At 39.9% G+C, this 14032-nt stretch overlaps 2 protein-coding genes across 3 annotated transcripts in view; one reads left to right on the top strand and one right to left on the bottom strand.

Moving 5' to 3' along the window:
- The window catches only part of LOC123533822 (uncharacterized), a 78540-nt gene that overhangs the window by 15996 nt on the left and 48512 nt on the right, over positions 1–14032 (bottom strand). The window lies entirely within an intron of this gene.
- On the top strand, positions 607–1974 carry LOC128547440 (uncharacterized). The gene is made up of 3 exons (XM_053520299.1): positions 607–882; positions 1097–1445; positions 1584–1974. Exons 1-3 carry the CDS (start codon positions 656–658, stop codon positions 1779–1781), a joined length of 774 nt encoding a protein of 257 aa, XP_053376274.1. The 5' UTR covers positions 607–655; the 3' UTR covers positions 1782–1974.

Here is a 14032-nt window from a genome sequence, read left to right as displayed (position 1 = left end):
AAGAGAATGTGATACACATAGTTACACAACACCCCTAAAGCCTGTCTCACACAGAACACACGGCTTATACGGTTGGCCACCCGTGTAAACCGTACATACAACCGAACCAACCGTGGCCTTATCCGAGTTACACTCGGGCCATTCGAGTGTATTCGTGAAAGCCGTGTATGATTTTTAAAACTTCAAAAAAACTGGCACGGGTGCCATGTCCGTGTATGATCGTATTAGCGATCGTACAAGACCGTGAGAGACCGTGTGAGACCGTACGAGACCGTATATACAACCGCACATGAAGTCCACTCCACGAGTGAGCTCAACCGTGTCAATATCGTATATAAATCGTATTGAATCGTGTGAAACCGTTCCCAAGTCCTACATCCAACACCCGGATTAACACTCGAATGTCACACGATCACCGTACGATTCACACGAGTGTACACACGGTTTTATACGATCGCCATACGACCAATACGGTTTCATACGATCGCCATACGACCAATACGGTTCAAGTACGAATTATACATGGTCAAGTACGACCAGACACGGTCTCTACGTCTGTACAAAGCTCGTGTATGATCATACAGCACTCGAACACAACAGAAAACACTTGTAACTACCTGCTGCCACCTTGAAACAACAGAGTACTTGCTACATAATGCCTCCAAAGAAGAAGAAGGTCCCCAAAAGAATCCCCATGGAAGATTCTGCCAGCGAGAATACAAAAAGGGCCACCAAGGCCCTCCGACCACTTCAACCTGTTGACCCTGTCGACCCTGATGAGCTGCAGGACCCGCTGGCACCACCTGACGAGATACCCAGAGATTCAGACTCGGATGCCAGCTCGATGGGCCCTCCAGGAACTGCTGCACCCTCGAAAAAAAGGTACATTTTACATTGCTTCACATTTTTATTTATTTATATATTTATTTATTTTTAATTTTTATCTATGTAACATGGAGTAAATATTGATATCAATGATTCTCAGTATGTAGATATTATTTTTGACAAATTGACAACTGTACTATAATTGTTTTAACTTAAATAAATTAACAGTACGTTTATTCAGTTTATTAATTTTTTTTTTGTCTAATTGCAGAACCATCCAGCGCATCACCCGAAAACTCACCGATGCCGAGGAAGTCGATGTGATAGAGTGGATCCAGGCTAACCCCAGTATTTTCAACAAGGCGCATGCTGATTACAAAAACACGAAGAAGCGGGACCAGTTGTTCGCCGACAAAGCCGACCAGCTTGGAGAGGGGTTGACCGGACAGGACCTATACAAATGGTATCTTGGGCAGCGTACGGCGTTTACAAAGTTGATCAAGCGTCCGGCCAGTGGCAGTGGTACAGTCTTGATGACCGCCCGACAGCAGTGGGTGGTAGAGAGCATGTCCTTCCTCAAGGGGCATTGTACATCGATCCCCGTACGGAAAGGTGTGGATGTGAGTATTTTTTTTTAAAATATTTATTCTTTTTTAAATTTTATTTTGTTTATTAATGAAGAATGTAACTGTAAGAATAATGTATGTAACCAACCAGTTTGATTTTTGTTAATAAAATATGATATTTGTCTTTTGCAGTTGACTGCTGCCAGGAAGAAGCGGTACGGCGATGCACCCTTACAGAACATACCAGCCTCAGACCCAGCTGCACCAGAAGATGCACCGTCTACACCTTCTACAGCTTCAGTCCACTCAGATTCAGATCTGCTAGAAGAGAGGGAAGCTGTAAGTAACCACAGAATTTTTTCAGCAACTTTGAACATATGTAAAATATAAATTGTCGATCGCATATTGTAGCCAAAGTATTAACTGGCCTGCATAGCTCAGTGGATAATGCGCTTGCCGTGTAATCCATAGTTCGATCCCGGGTCGGGGCACACACATATATGCCAGTCATATTGCAGCATAATGCTGACTGACAAATCAAGGCTACGTCCGGCATATTTTTCAAATACATCTACCAACAAATATTTTAGAATCGATGAATTTTAAAGTAAATTAAGTAATAAATATTTGAGAAAATTATTTAAATATCTTACTTTAATAGCTATGTTTAGATTTCTTTACAGCTGACACAGGAGTTGAGACAACTGAGGCAAGAAAGGACTGACGCGGCAGCTGTCACCACCAGACAACTGACACACCTAATGCGCCAAATGACGCCATCTCTCCGGGATCAGTTCATGACCGAAACACTTGCCTCCGCCGTGCGTTATGTGGACCTCTCCAGGGAGCAGACCCAGCAGCTGCCACCCCAGCAGCTTCCCTCTGTACCAGCACAGCAGCATCAGCCCATCCTCCAGGACTTCAGGACCCCTCAACGCCCAATGCACCAGGCACAGCAGCAGCCACCACAGTATGCCCAGGACCACGCCATGGCCCTACAACTGGCACAGCAACTGAATCCCCCCACCACTGAGACAGAGAGACGACACTTCTTCACCACACTTCAAGGCTGCTATCCAGATTTTACTGGATCTTCATGTCCACCACCAGCCCCTACCTATGCAACACTAACTGTTCGTCGCACCCCAACAGCCACAGTGACCACAGATGGTATCATTGCAGGTGCTGCTGCTGCTGCAGGAATACCTTCATTTTCTACTACCACCGTCCAAAGTCCCACCGTGAGCACACCACAGATGGCCAGTACACCCACCACTCAGCCTGCTGACGCAAGTCAGAACATGTCTTCGTTTATGAGGGATATGATTCAGGACGGTGACGAGACTATCTCATACTGAACCAAGACACCAGTTTAATTTTAAATTATTATAAGACAGTCATTGGAGTCTAATGACTATTTTGTGTTGTTTAAAAAAAATATTAAATGATTATGCTGACAAACATGATGCTGATGTTGTGATTTTGATTGTCATATTTTTTTCAAGTGGTTAAACTTAAAATAAAGTTTATTGTTGAAATGTAAAACATGTATTTCTTTTTCGTTGAATATTATAAATATTTAGGAAGTAGTTCTTTTATAACGGGGAGATTTCTTTGAAATAAGATTGGCTTTATTATAAATGCACTGCTTATTATTAAATATTTTATTATTATCACTTTGCAAAAATAAAATTAAAGGTTCCCATAGAAAAAAATAACATGTACCTTTATAAGCGAGCAGTGGTTATTTTTCTTAGATATTTTCTTTGAAATAACATTTGCTCCCTTATAAAGGTACATCTTATCTTATTATTCATTTTTCCCTTTGAAGAAATAACTACTTTGTCCCTTGGTCCAAAAATTAAGTTACCAGTTAGGAAGCTGTACTCTTATCAAAACCACTTTGAGCTCAAAAAGTGCTATTACACTTTCCAAACACGATATCTAGCAAATGTAACTGTGTATAAAGAAGCAAAGAACATCAAACTGACTGTATATACAAATATTTTATCCCAGGATTACGCGTTGCTTTTTCAAAGCGGTGTTTAATCTGTGGCTTACATATTTGTAATCATGCCTATAGACGACATTGGCATTTAAAGAATTAAACCATATGATGGCAATCATAGAACTTTTGGATTGTTCTTGACAGGATTATATTTTATACTGGAAAAAGGTTAAATTTTATTTATTGTATAACGTTTAAAGCAATTCAACACTTACTTAACTCTTTTGACACTAATTAAAATCTCTTTGAAGACTTGAAAAAAAACCCTGCTAAACTTTCAAATCATGATATCTAGCAAATCAAATATGATTGTATGTATAATGAGTCCGAGCATTTAGATTCCAATATCAATTCATGAAATGATATACAAAGGTTACTAGTCTATATCAACTGCAAAAGTCACCAGTCTATTATATCATCTGTTCTTGCCATGGAACCGAACCAGCTTCCGACATGAAGTAATCCCTGAGGTAGTTTCTTTGTTGCTTCCCAAGGTTGTGGTCTACGTTGCGGCCAGCATGTCCTCCTGCGTCCACTAGTTGACTCTCCTCTCGCCATACCCCGGGTACTAGGGCATGGTTTTGGTCCTCATGGTCGGCATTGGCTGGTACACCAGGGTAACGTATCCTCAAAAGGTTGTGCAACATGACACAAGCAAGGATTAGGGACTTCACACTTTCTGTTTTCTTATAAACTGTTGCATTCAACAGACATTGAAATTTGTTGGCCAATATTCCGAATGCATTCTCCACCACCCTTCTGGCACGAGACAGCCTGTAGTTAAATATGCGCTCATCGTGGCCAAGGCCCATCCTTGAGTAGGGTTTCATCATCCATGTCCTCAAGGGAAATGCTTCGTCTCCCAGGAAGAAGTAGGGCAGGTTTTCCGTCAGGCCTGGCAGTGGCTCTGGATCAGGGAAGCCTAGCTCACCTCCTTCCACAAATTCCCTTAATTCAGATTCGTTGAACACTTGGCAATCGGATGCTGAGCCATACTCCGCCACTGATACCCATATAAACTTGTAGTCGGCATCTGCCAATGCCAGAAGGATCATGGAGAAGAAGCCCTTGTAGTTGTGGTAGAGTGATCCAGAATTTGGTGGGGCCTTGATAGGAATATGCTTGCCATCCAGGGCACCACAAGCATGAGGGAAATTCCACTTGGTGTTGAACCTGGTACTGACTTCCCTCCATTCATCTGGCTCAATAAGTGGTGGCATAACTTCGGCTTGGAATGTGTCGACTATAGCCTCCAGGACTGTCGGTATGAACATTGAGATTGTGTTGTCTGCTACCCGGAAACTGTACATCAACTCTCTGAATGTAGCACCAGTGGCCATGTGTCTGAGTGTGATTGCAAGCTTCAATCCAGGGTCCAATGGCTCTCTGAAAATAAATAAAAGTAAAAAATTATTAATCATCGACATGTGTTTTACAATTCTCACATTTAGATTTATTATTGGATATGTTGCTATTCCCTGAAAAATAGATATTATTGTTTACCTCCAATTGGTTGTTTTCTTGGTTATTTGTGGCCCGACACGTCTCACAAACTCCTGAAACAAGTCAGCATCAACACGGAGGAAGTTCTTGTAACACCTGGGGTCCTCTCTGTTTAGTTCATGTAACAGAGTATCATATTGACCAAACATGACCCTTCTTTTGAGCCATTCTCTTGTCCAAACTTGCCTCCTTCTTCTTCTCCTTCTGTTGGCTTGTTCTTGTCTCCCCTCACGCCTTCTGGCCAAAATAATCTCAATGTCTATCAGTCTTATCATGATTTCTAATTCCCTTATTCTGTCATCTGCCATTTTGATAACTTCTCTGTTGAAAGTTCGAAAATTTATGAAGCCAAGCCATCAAAACGAGTCAATTTATATCAAAACATACACGAATGTGTGATAATTCGAGCATAACTCGAACAAAAGTCGGTGGGACCGTATGTAAACCCTGTAAATGTCCAGTTAATCGAGTAAAAGTCGTGCTTAATCGTACTAGGCCGTAACAGACCGTACTATACCGTACTTGGAACCGTACAACAATCGTATGAAAATCGTTTTGCAAATCGTGTTCCAACCGTGACAAACCTTGCTTGACCGAGTATATCCGTGCTTTGTTCGTACATACTCGTGCTACATTCGAGTCTAAATCGTACCAACTCATCCCCAGGCACGGTTGGAGCTCAATACTCGTACCAGTCAACCCGTGTATAACCGAGTATACCGTATTGGAACCGTGTGCCCAACCGTGTTCTGTGTGAGACAGGCTTAAGTTACTTTTTCATAGGGAACATAAACTTGTGGTAAATGACTGTTGATTGTTCTATAATAATAATTATTGTCCTTCACTTTAGCTTTATTGAAATGTCAGATGCACTTAAAATAACTAAATGGTAAGGTACAACATTAATTCAATCATAATCCACTTAAAAACAATCACAAATTTAATCTCTCTGGAAGGTGTTTGATCTTTCAGTATTTAAAATATTTGGCATTTGAGACTCATTGTTAGACACTGGTGACTGGCATTTTGTGATAGGAATACTGATGTCCTTATAATTCAGTTTAACCAAATGCCTACGATTCCTTGAAATTGTACTTTTTAGAGTTTCTACAACAAAGGATGATCGTGTTCGGGAATTTTCCTTTAAACCATAACCTCACTGCCCATATTTTTCATGTATACCCCGTCCCCTGGCTGAAGTACTGGAAGGGAATGTGAACGTTTTGAAAAATTGTAATTTTTCGTATAGTTTTGACGGTAAGTATTATTTTTTTTTGCCTTCAGTGGGTAGGGTTCACGCTTTTTTGGAGTCTGCTGAATTGTGCTTTTAATCTGTCATCCAAATAACAAATGAATCAGTGAAAGCCCATTCTGCAGCAGCATAGCCCGATATGTCAACAAATCGAGATAAGGATCTTCGCATGCATTCAGTAAGCGTTTCACAGTTTGCACTGCGTGCTCTGCTTCCGCATTCCTGACTGGGTACCTCAGACTTGAGGTTTTGTGCTTGATACCGTATTCAATACAAAATTTGTTGAAAGTGTCTGAAACATATTGTGGACCCCAATGTCATGATAGTATTGACCTGAAATGTGCTACGACCACAGCCGACGACAAAGAACTGAGTTTAGCCAATTCTATGTAGCATAAATAGTAATCGATCACCAGTAGGTATATAGAACCATGTCAGTGAAATAGATGTGATCCCAAGCTTGACCAACACCTATCCGGGAAAGGTGTAGCTGTACAATTGGTTCCCTTTAATCACTGCGCTGTTTAGCATAAATGTTGCACCTCTTGACCATATCATCAATGTCTTTGCCTGTGCCAAGCCACCATACAGATTTTTTAGCCCTACCTCTGCACTTATTTATCCCTTGGTGTGCCTGTTGCAAACTTGACAAAATTTCTGTTTTCATTTCTGCAGGGATAATTAATCTGTCATTCCTCATCAACAAGCCATTTTTGGGAGTGATTTTGGAATTTCTCATAATGTTTTGCAATCTGGCATGATTTTGATTCAGGCCATTCATTCTCAATAAATTCAATTAATTCTGCACAAGTATAGTCTGACCATTGTTTTTGACATTATTTTCTGCAGCCTTTTGTCTGTTGCTAGCAAAACTTTTATCACTGTATCAACAAACATTTCTATCTCTGTATAGTTTTGTTTATCCTCAAATGTCAAACTGTCACATGTCCGGTTCCTGCTGAGTAGGTCTGGTATAATGAGATCTTCACCAGGGACATGGGAAATTGTATATGAAAATGGCATGAGTCACATTCTGAATCTAACAGATTCATCATGGAATCCAAGATTTATTGTTGTTGAAGATATTTTGCAAGTTTGTATCAAGTCAAACCACAAGAGCACCGCCTTGCGGGTGCTGACGCTCATCTGATTTTTTTTGTGTAATAGAAATATTGTCCTACCCATGATTTTCTAAGTCTAAAAAGGGCTATCATTCTTGCAAAAAGCAGGATAGAGTTATGTTTCTTGATGTACAGTGTCCACTTATGATGGTGAAAAACTGTTGCAAGTTTTAAAGCAATAGCTTTGATAGTTTATGAGAAAAGTTGACTTAAACATAATACTCAACCAAGAAAATGATTTTCTAAGTCCAAAAGGGGCAATAATTATTGCAAAAATCAGGATGGAGTTACGCTGCTTGCTGTACAGGGTCAGCTTATGATGGTGAACAAGTGTTGCAAGTTTCAAAGCAATAGCTTTAATAGTTTAAGAGAAAAAGTTGACCTAAACATAAAACTTAACCAAGAAATCTGATATTTTCTAAGTCCAAAAGGGGCCATAAATCTTGCAAAAAGCAGGATGGAGTTATGTTTCTTGCTGTACAGGGTCAACTTATGATGGTGAACAAGTGTTGCAAGTTTTAAAGCAATAGCTTTGATAGTTTAGGATAAAAGCTGACCTAAACATAAAACTTAACCAAGAAAACTGATTTTCTAAGTCCAAAAGGGGCAATAAATCTTGCAAAAAGCAAGATGGAGTTATGTTTCTTGCTGTACAGGGTCAGCTTATGATGGTGAACAAGTATTCCAAGTTTCAAAGCAATAGCTTTGACAGTTTGGGAGAAAAGTTGACCTAAACATAAAACTTAACCAAGAAATCTGACATTTTCTAAGTACAAAAGGGGCCATAAATCTTGCAAAAAGCAAGATGGAGTTATGTTTCTTGCTATACAGGGTCAGCTTATGATGGTGAACAAGTATTCCAAGTTTCAAAGCAATAGCTTTGATAGTTTAGGAGAAAAGCTGACCTAAACATAAAACTTAACCAGGCAACGCCGACGCAGACGCCGACGCCGACGCCGACAACCGCTCAAGTGATGACAATAACTCATCATTTTTTTTCAAAAAATCAGATGAGCTAATAAATGAAGTCTCTATATGGTTGCAAAAGCCAAAATAGCAAATTTTGGCTCTTTAAGGGGCCATAACTCTTGAACCCATGATGGGATCTGGCCAGTTTTCCAAAGGAACCGAGATATTATGCCAATACAAGTTGTGTGCAAGTTTGATTAAAGCTGATTGCAAAATGTTATCTCTATCATGTTCACAAGCCAAAAATAGCAAAGTTTGGCCCTTTTAAGGGGGAATAACTCTGCAAACCATGATGGGATCTGGCCAGTTTTCCAAAAAAACGAGATATTATGCAAATACAAGTTGTGTGCAAGTTTTATTAAAGTTGATTGCACAATGTGGTCTCTATCGTGTTCACAAGGAAATTGTGGACAGATGGACAGACGAAGAGCGATATCCGCTTCATGCTAATGATGTATTTCAAAATTTCATTTTAACTGGATGGAAACTGTAGACGGAGTCATGTACACAACATTCTAATGTAATGTAAAATTTCTAAGTCAAAAACAGCCATAACTTCAGGAAAAATAAACAGACATATAAGTCCCAATCACATGCACAAGATCACTTCACATTAAGGACGTGTACCAAGTCTCATATTAATTAGATGGAAACTGTTGGAGGAACTGAGTATAGTACAATGACAATGTTCTCTCATGTTGTTGTAATATTTCAATAACTAAAAAAAACAATCAAGTAACCCCTGGGGCTGGGTCAATTTGACCCGGGGGGGGGGGGTAAAGATTTGAACAACTTTTGTAGAGGTCCACTAGGCAATGCTACATGTCAAATATCTAAGCTCTAGACCTTCTGGTTTATTTCTAGAAAATTTTGAAGATTTTTCTATGTACAATCAAGTAACCCCATGGGGTCGGGGTCATGATTTGAATAAATTTTGTAGAAGTCTACTAGGCAATGGTACATGTCAAATATCTAAGATCTAGGCCTTCTGATTTATTTTTAGAAATTTTTTGAAGATTTTCCTATGTAAAATCAAGTGACCCCTGGGGCGGGGTCATGATTTGAACATTTTTTGTAGAGGTCCACTAGGCAATGCTACACGTGAAATATCTAAGCTGTAGGCCTTCTGGTTTATTTTTAGAAATTTTTTGAAGATTTTCCTATGTAAAATCAAGTGACCCCTGGGGCGGGGTCAATTTTGACCCCAGGGGTCATGCTTTGAACAAATTTTGTACAGGTTCACTAGACAATGCTACATGTCAAATATCTAAGCTCTAGGCCTCCTGGTTTATGTTTAGAAAATTTTGAAGGTTTTTCTATGTACAATCAAGCAACCCCATGGGGCAGGGTCAATTTGACCCCGGAGGTCATGATTTAAACAAATTTTGTAGAAGTCTACTAGGCAATGCTACATGTCAAATATCTAAGATCTAGGCCTTCTGGTTTATTTTTAGAAATTTTTTGAAGATTTTCCTATGTAAAATCAAGTGACCTCTGGGGCGGGGTCAGTTTTCACCCCGGGGGTCATGATTTAAACAAATTTGTAGAGGTCCGCTAGGCAATGCTACACGTGAAATATCTAAGCTCTAGACCTTCTGATTTATTTTTAGAAAATTTTTGAAGATTTTCCTATGTAAAATCAAGTGACCCCTGGGGCGGGGTCAATTTTGACCCCGGGAGTCAGGATTTGAATAAATTTTATAGAGGTCTACTAGGCAATGCTACAAGTCAAATATCTAAGCTCTAGGCCTTCTGGTTTATTTTTAGAAATTTTTTGAAGATTTTCCTATGTAAAATCAAGTGACCCCTGGGGCGGGGTCAATTTTGACCCCGGGGTCTTGATTTGAACAACTTTAGTAGCGGTCCACTAGGCAATGCTACATGTCAAATATCTAAGCTCTAGGGCTTTGAGAAGAAGATTTTCCTATGTAAAATCAAGCACCTTGACCTTTGACCTGGTGACCCCAAAGTCAGTAGGGGTGGTGTACTCAATAAGTACTATCAGCATTCCTGGGTGAAGTGGTTCACGAGTAAAGTGCCTTCATGCAAAAAGTTAACGTTGGCCCCTGTGACCTTGACCTTTGACCTGGTGATCCCAAAGTCAGTAGGGGTGGTGTACTCAATAAGTACTATCAGCATGTGAAGTTTGAAGGTCCTGGGTGCAGTGGTTCGCGAGTAAAGTGCCTTCATGCAAAAAATTAACATTGGCCCCTGTGACCTTGACCTTTGACCTGGTGCCCCCAAAGTCAGTAGGGGTGGTGTACTCAATAAGTACTATCAGCATGTGAAGTTTGAAGGTCCTGGGTGCAGTGGTTCGCAAGTAAAGTGCCTTCATGCAAAAAGTTTACATTGGCCCCTGTGACCTTGACCTTTGACCTGGTGACCCCAAAGTCAGTAGAGGTGGTGTACTCAATAAGTACTATTAGCATGTGAAGTTTGAACGTCCTGGATGCAGTGGTTCGCGAGTAAAGTGCCTTCATGCAAAAAGTTAACATTGTGACGAACGAACTAACAAACTAATAAACGAACGAACAGACGGACAGTTGAAAACTAATATGCCTCCCTTCAGGGGCATAAAAACAAGAAACTGCGTTCAATAAACGCTTGATGCCCCCGGAGGCATCCTTGTCCATACAAAGCAACCTAAGTCCAAAACGAGGTCAAGTTCAAGGTCAAACTAGAGATGCTTTTGAGAAAAGCGCATGTCTCCCACAACTGCCCCTATGAAAAATGTCTAGTTTCTCTAGATGGTTTAGACGAGTTGATCCAATTAGATGGTCTGGATGAGTGGATCCAATCAGTAATTCAAGGGCCATAAATCAAAAGTGCCTGGGCGGATTTGGCTAGTTATCGAACTTGGCTAAGGTCTTATGGTTAAACACATTTTGTTCAAGTTTGCTGAAGATCGGATGAGAAATGCTCGATTTAGAGAGCGGACAATTGTTTAAGGCGGATTTTTCGGTAATTCAAGGGCCGTAACTCCAAAATGCCTAGAATGATTTGGCTAGTTATCAAACCTGGCCGAGGTCTCATGGTCAAACACATTTTGTTCAAGTTTGGTGAAGATCGGATGAGAAATGTTTGACTTAGAGTGCGGACAAGAGTAAAAAAGGCCGATTTTTCAATAATTCAAGGGCCTTAACTCCAAAATGCCTGGACCGATTTCGCTAGTTATCGAACTTGTCCGAGGTCTTATAGTTAAACACATTTTGTTCAAGTTTGGTGAAGATCGGATGAGAAATGTTTGAATTAGGGTGCGGACAAGAGTAAAAAGGCCGATTTTTGGTAATTCAAGGGCCATAACTCCAAGACGCCTGGACCGATTTGGCTAGTTATTGAACTTGGCCGAGGTCTTATGGTCAAACACATTTTGTTTAAGTTTGGTGAAAATCGGATGAGAAATGTTTGACTTAAGAGTGCGGACAAGATTTGTGACAGACACACACACACACAGACACACACACACAGACTGGAGTAAATCAATATGTCTCCCACACCACTGTGTGGTGGGAGACATAACTAAGGTCAGGTGATGTCTGAAGATGAGGAATGGTCACAGGTTATATCTGCATTATTATCAAGTCATTCTAGTAAGGGGTATTGATGCTAGACAAAACGGTCCCATTTTGGTTAACCAAGAGATGGCCCATATAAAGCAACCTAAGTCCAAAATGAGTTCAAGGGCAAGGTCAAACTGAGGTCAGGTGATGTCTGAAGATGAGGAATGGTCACAGGTTACATCTGCATTAGTATCAAGTCATTCTAGTAAGGGGTATTGATTCTAGACGAAACAGTCCATTTGGTTAACCAAGAGATGGCCCATATATAGCAACCTACGTCCAAAATGAGGTCAAGTTCAAGGTCAAACTAAGGTCAGGTGATGTCTGAAGATGAGGAATGGTCACAGGTTATATCTGCATTAGTATCAAGTCATTCTAGTAAGGGTAATTGATGCTAAACAAAACAGTCCCATTTGGTTAACCAAGAGATGGCCCATATATAGCAACCTACGTCCAAAATGAGGTCAAGTTCAAGGTCAAACTAAGGTCAGGTGATGTCTGAAGATGAGGAATGGTCACAGGTTATATCTGCATTAGTATCAAGTCATTCTAGTAAGGGTAATTGATGCTAAACAAAACAGTCCCATTTGGTTAACCAAGTGATGGCCAATATAAAGCAACCAAAGTCCAAAATGAGGTCAAGGTTTAAACGAAATAAAAAAAAGTCTCACATTACCTAATTGGAAAAAAAGTGTGTAACATGTCACTTTAGGGGCACCGTAACAAAAATAGGCTACAGGTATATAAAATCCCATGTATTTCATTCAGGGACTTCAAATGGAAAAATTAAATGACTTCATGAATTAAGGCACTAGTGTCATATTTTGCAATTATTGACATAATATACAATACTTTTATCTAATTTGTAATGGTTCCTTTTTGCAGTAATATTATAGTGCATTGTTACAACATTTCCATTGTTTTAGATTGTTTTAACTAATAATTGTAATAAATGGAATGAGTAAAGACTATTGACACATAGTAAGAACTTAGACACTTGTAATATTGGTAAGTACATTTCAGCATATTTACGTATATAACCCACATCCATCATCTCTGTCTAACTACACTCATTCACAACCGGTATGCACTGTTTTCACGTTATAACAGCAATGCTGTAGTTAACTGAGAAACAGTTCAGAAATAAATACAAAACTTTTCGTAGAAGCAATTCTTGCATCCCTATAAAAGTTCTGTCTTGGTGTTAATGTAGTGCCTGGATATGTCACTAGAGAAATACAGACTGGAGAAATAAAGGTTCTGTCTCGGTGTTACTGTAGTGCCTGGATGTGTCAATGGAGAAGTAAAGGTTCTGTCTCCGTGTTACTGTAGTGCCTGGATGTGTCACTGGAGAAGTAAATGTTCTGTCTCCGTGTTACTGTAGTGCCTGGATGTGTCACTGGAGAAATAAAGGTTCTGTCTCGGTGTTACTGTAGTGCCTGGATGTGTCACTGGAGAAGTAAAGGTTCTGTCTCCATGTTACTGTAGTGCCTGGATGTGTCACTGGGGAAATAAAGGTTCTGTCTCGGTGTTACTGTAGTGCCTGGATGTGTCACTGGAGAAGTTAAGGTTCTGTCTCGGTGTTACTGTAGTGCCTGGATGTGTCACTGGAGAAGTTAAGGTTCTGTCTGGATATGTCACTAGAGAAACAAGTGAATGAAGTATTGCCATGCAACACTAGTCCCCTACTGGAATACCTAATTTTCTCTACTGCAGTATAACATAATGAACTGATATCTGTCAATGATGTACAGGGTTCTAGCCAGGATTTTCTGAAGGCATGTTGCAGAAGGATATTTTCTGACGAGCAAAGGGGTGGGTGCGGGAGGGATGTCCCTTCCTGCATGGGGGGTATGGGGGTCACCCCAGAAAATTTTGTGTTACTACAACTCTTTTTGGTGCATTCTGGTGCATTTCAGAGTGAAAAACATAGTGTTATTTTCAGTGATTAATAAGCATCATTTACATGTACAACAAGAAAAGATATTAGGTCATAAAAATCCTATGGAGTTATTTGCTGAATGACAATTAAAAGTTCATCAATTTTAAGTTGCTAAAAATGTTCATTTACTATTTATTGTACATAAAACAACACAATTTTAGCACTGCACACAGATCTATTTGTATTTTAAAGTTTATGTCTTCTATTTCTGCGGAATTTATTTGCTGAAAACTTATCTATTTTAAGTTTTTGAAAATGTCAACTGTTTGTTGTACATACATGTAAA

Source organism: Mercenaria mercenaria, chromosome 12 (genome assembly GCF_021730395.1).
Source record: "Mercenaria mercenaria strain notata chromosome 12, MADL_Memer_1, whole genome shotgun sequence".
Classification (NCBI taxonomy): Eukaryota; Metazoa; Mollusca; class Bivalvia; order Venerida; family Veneridae; genus Mercenaria; species Mercenaria mercenaria.
This window is presented reverse-complemented; position numbering and strand designations above follow the sequence as displayed.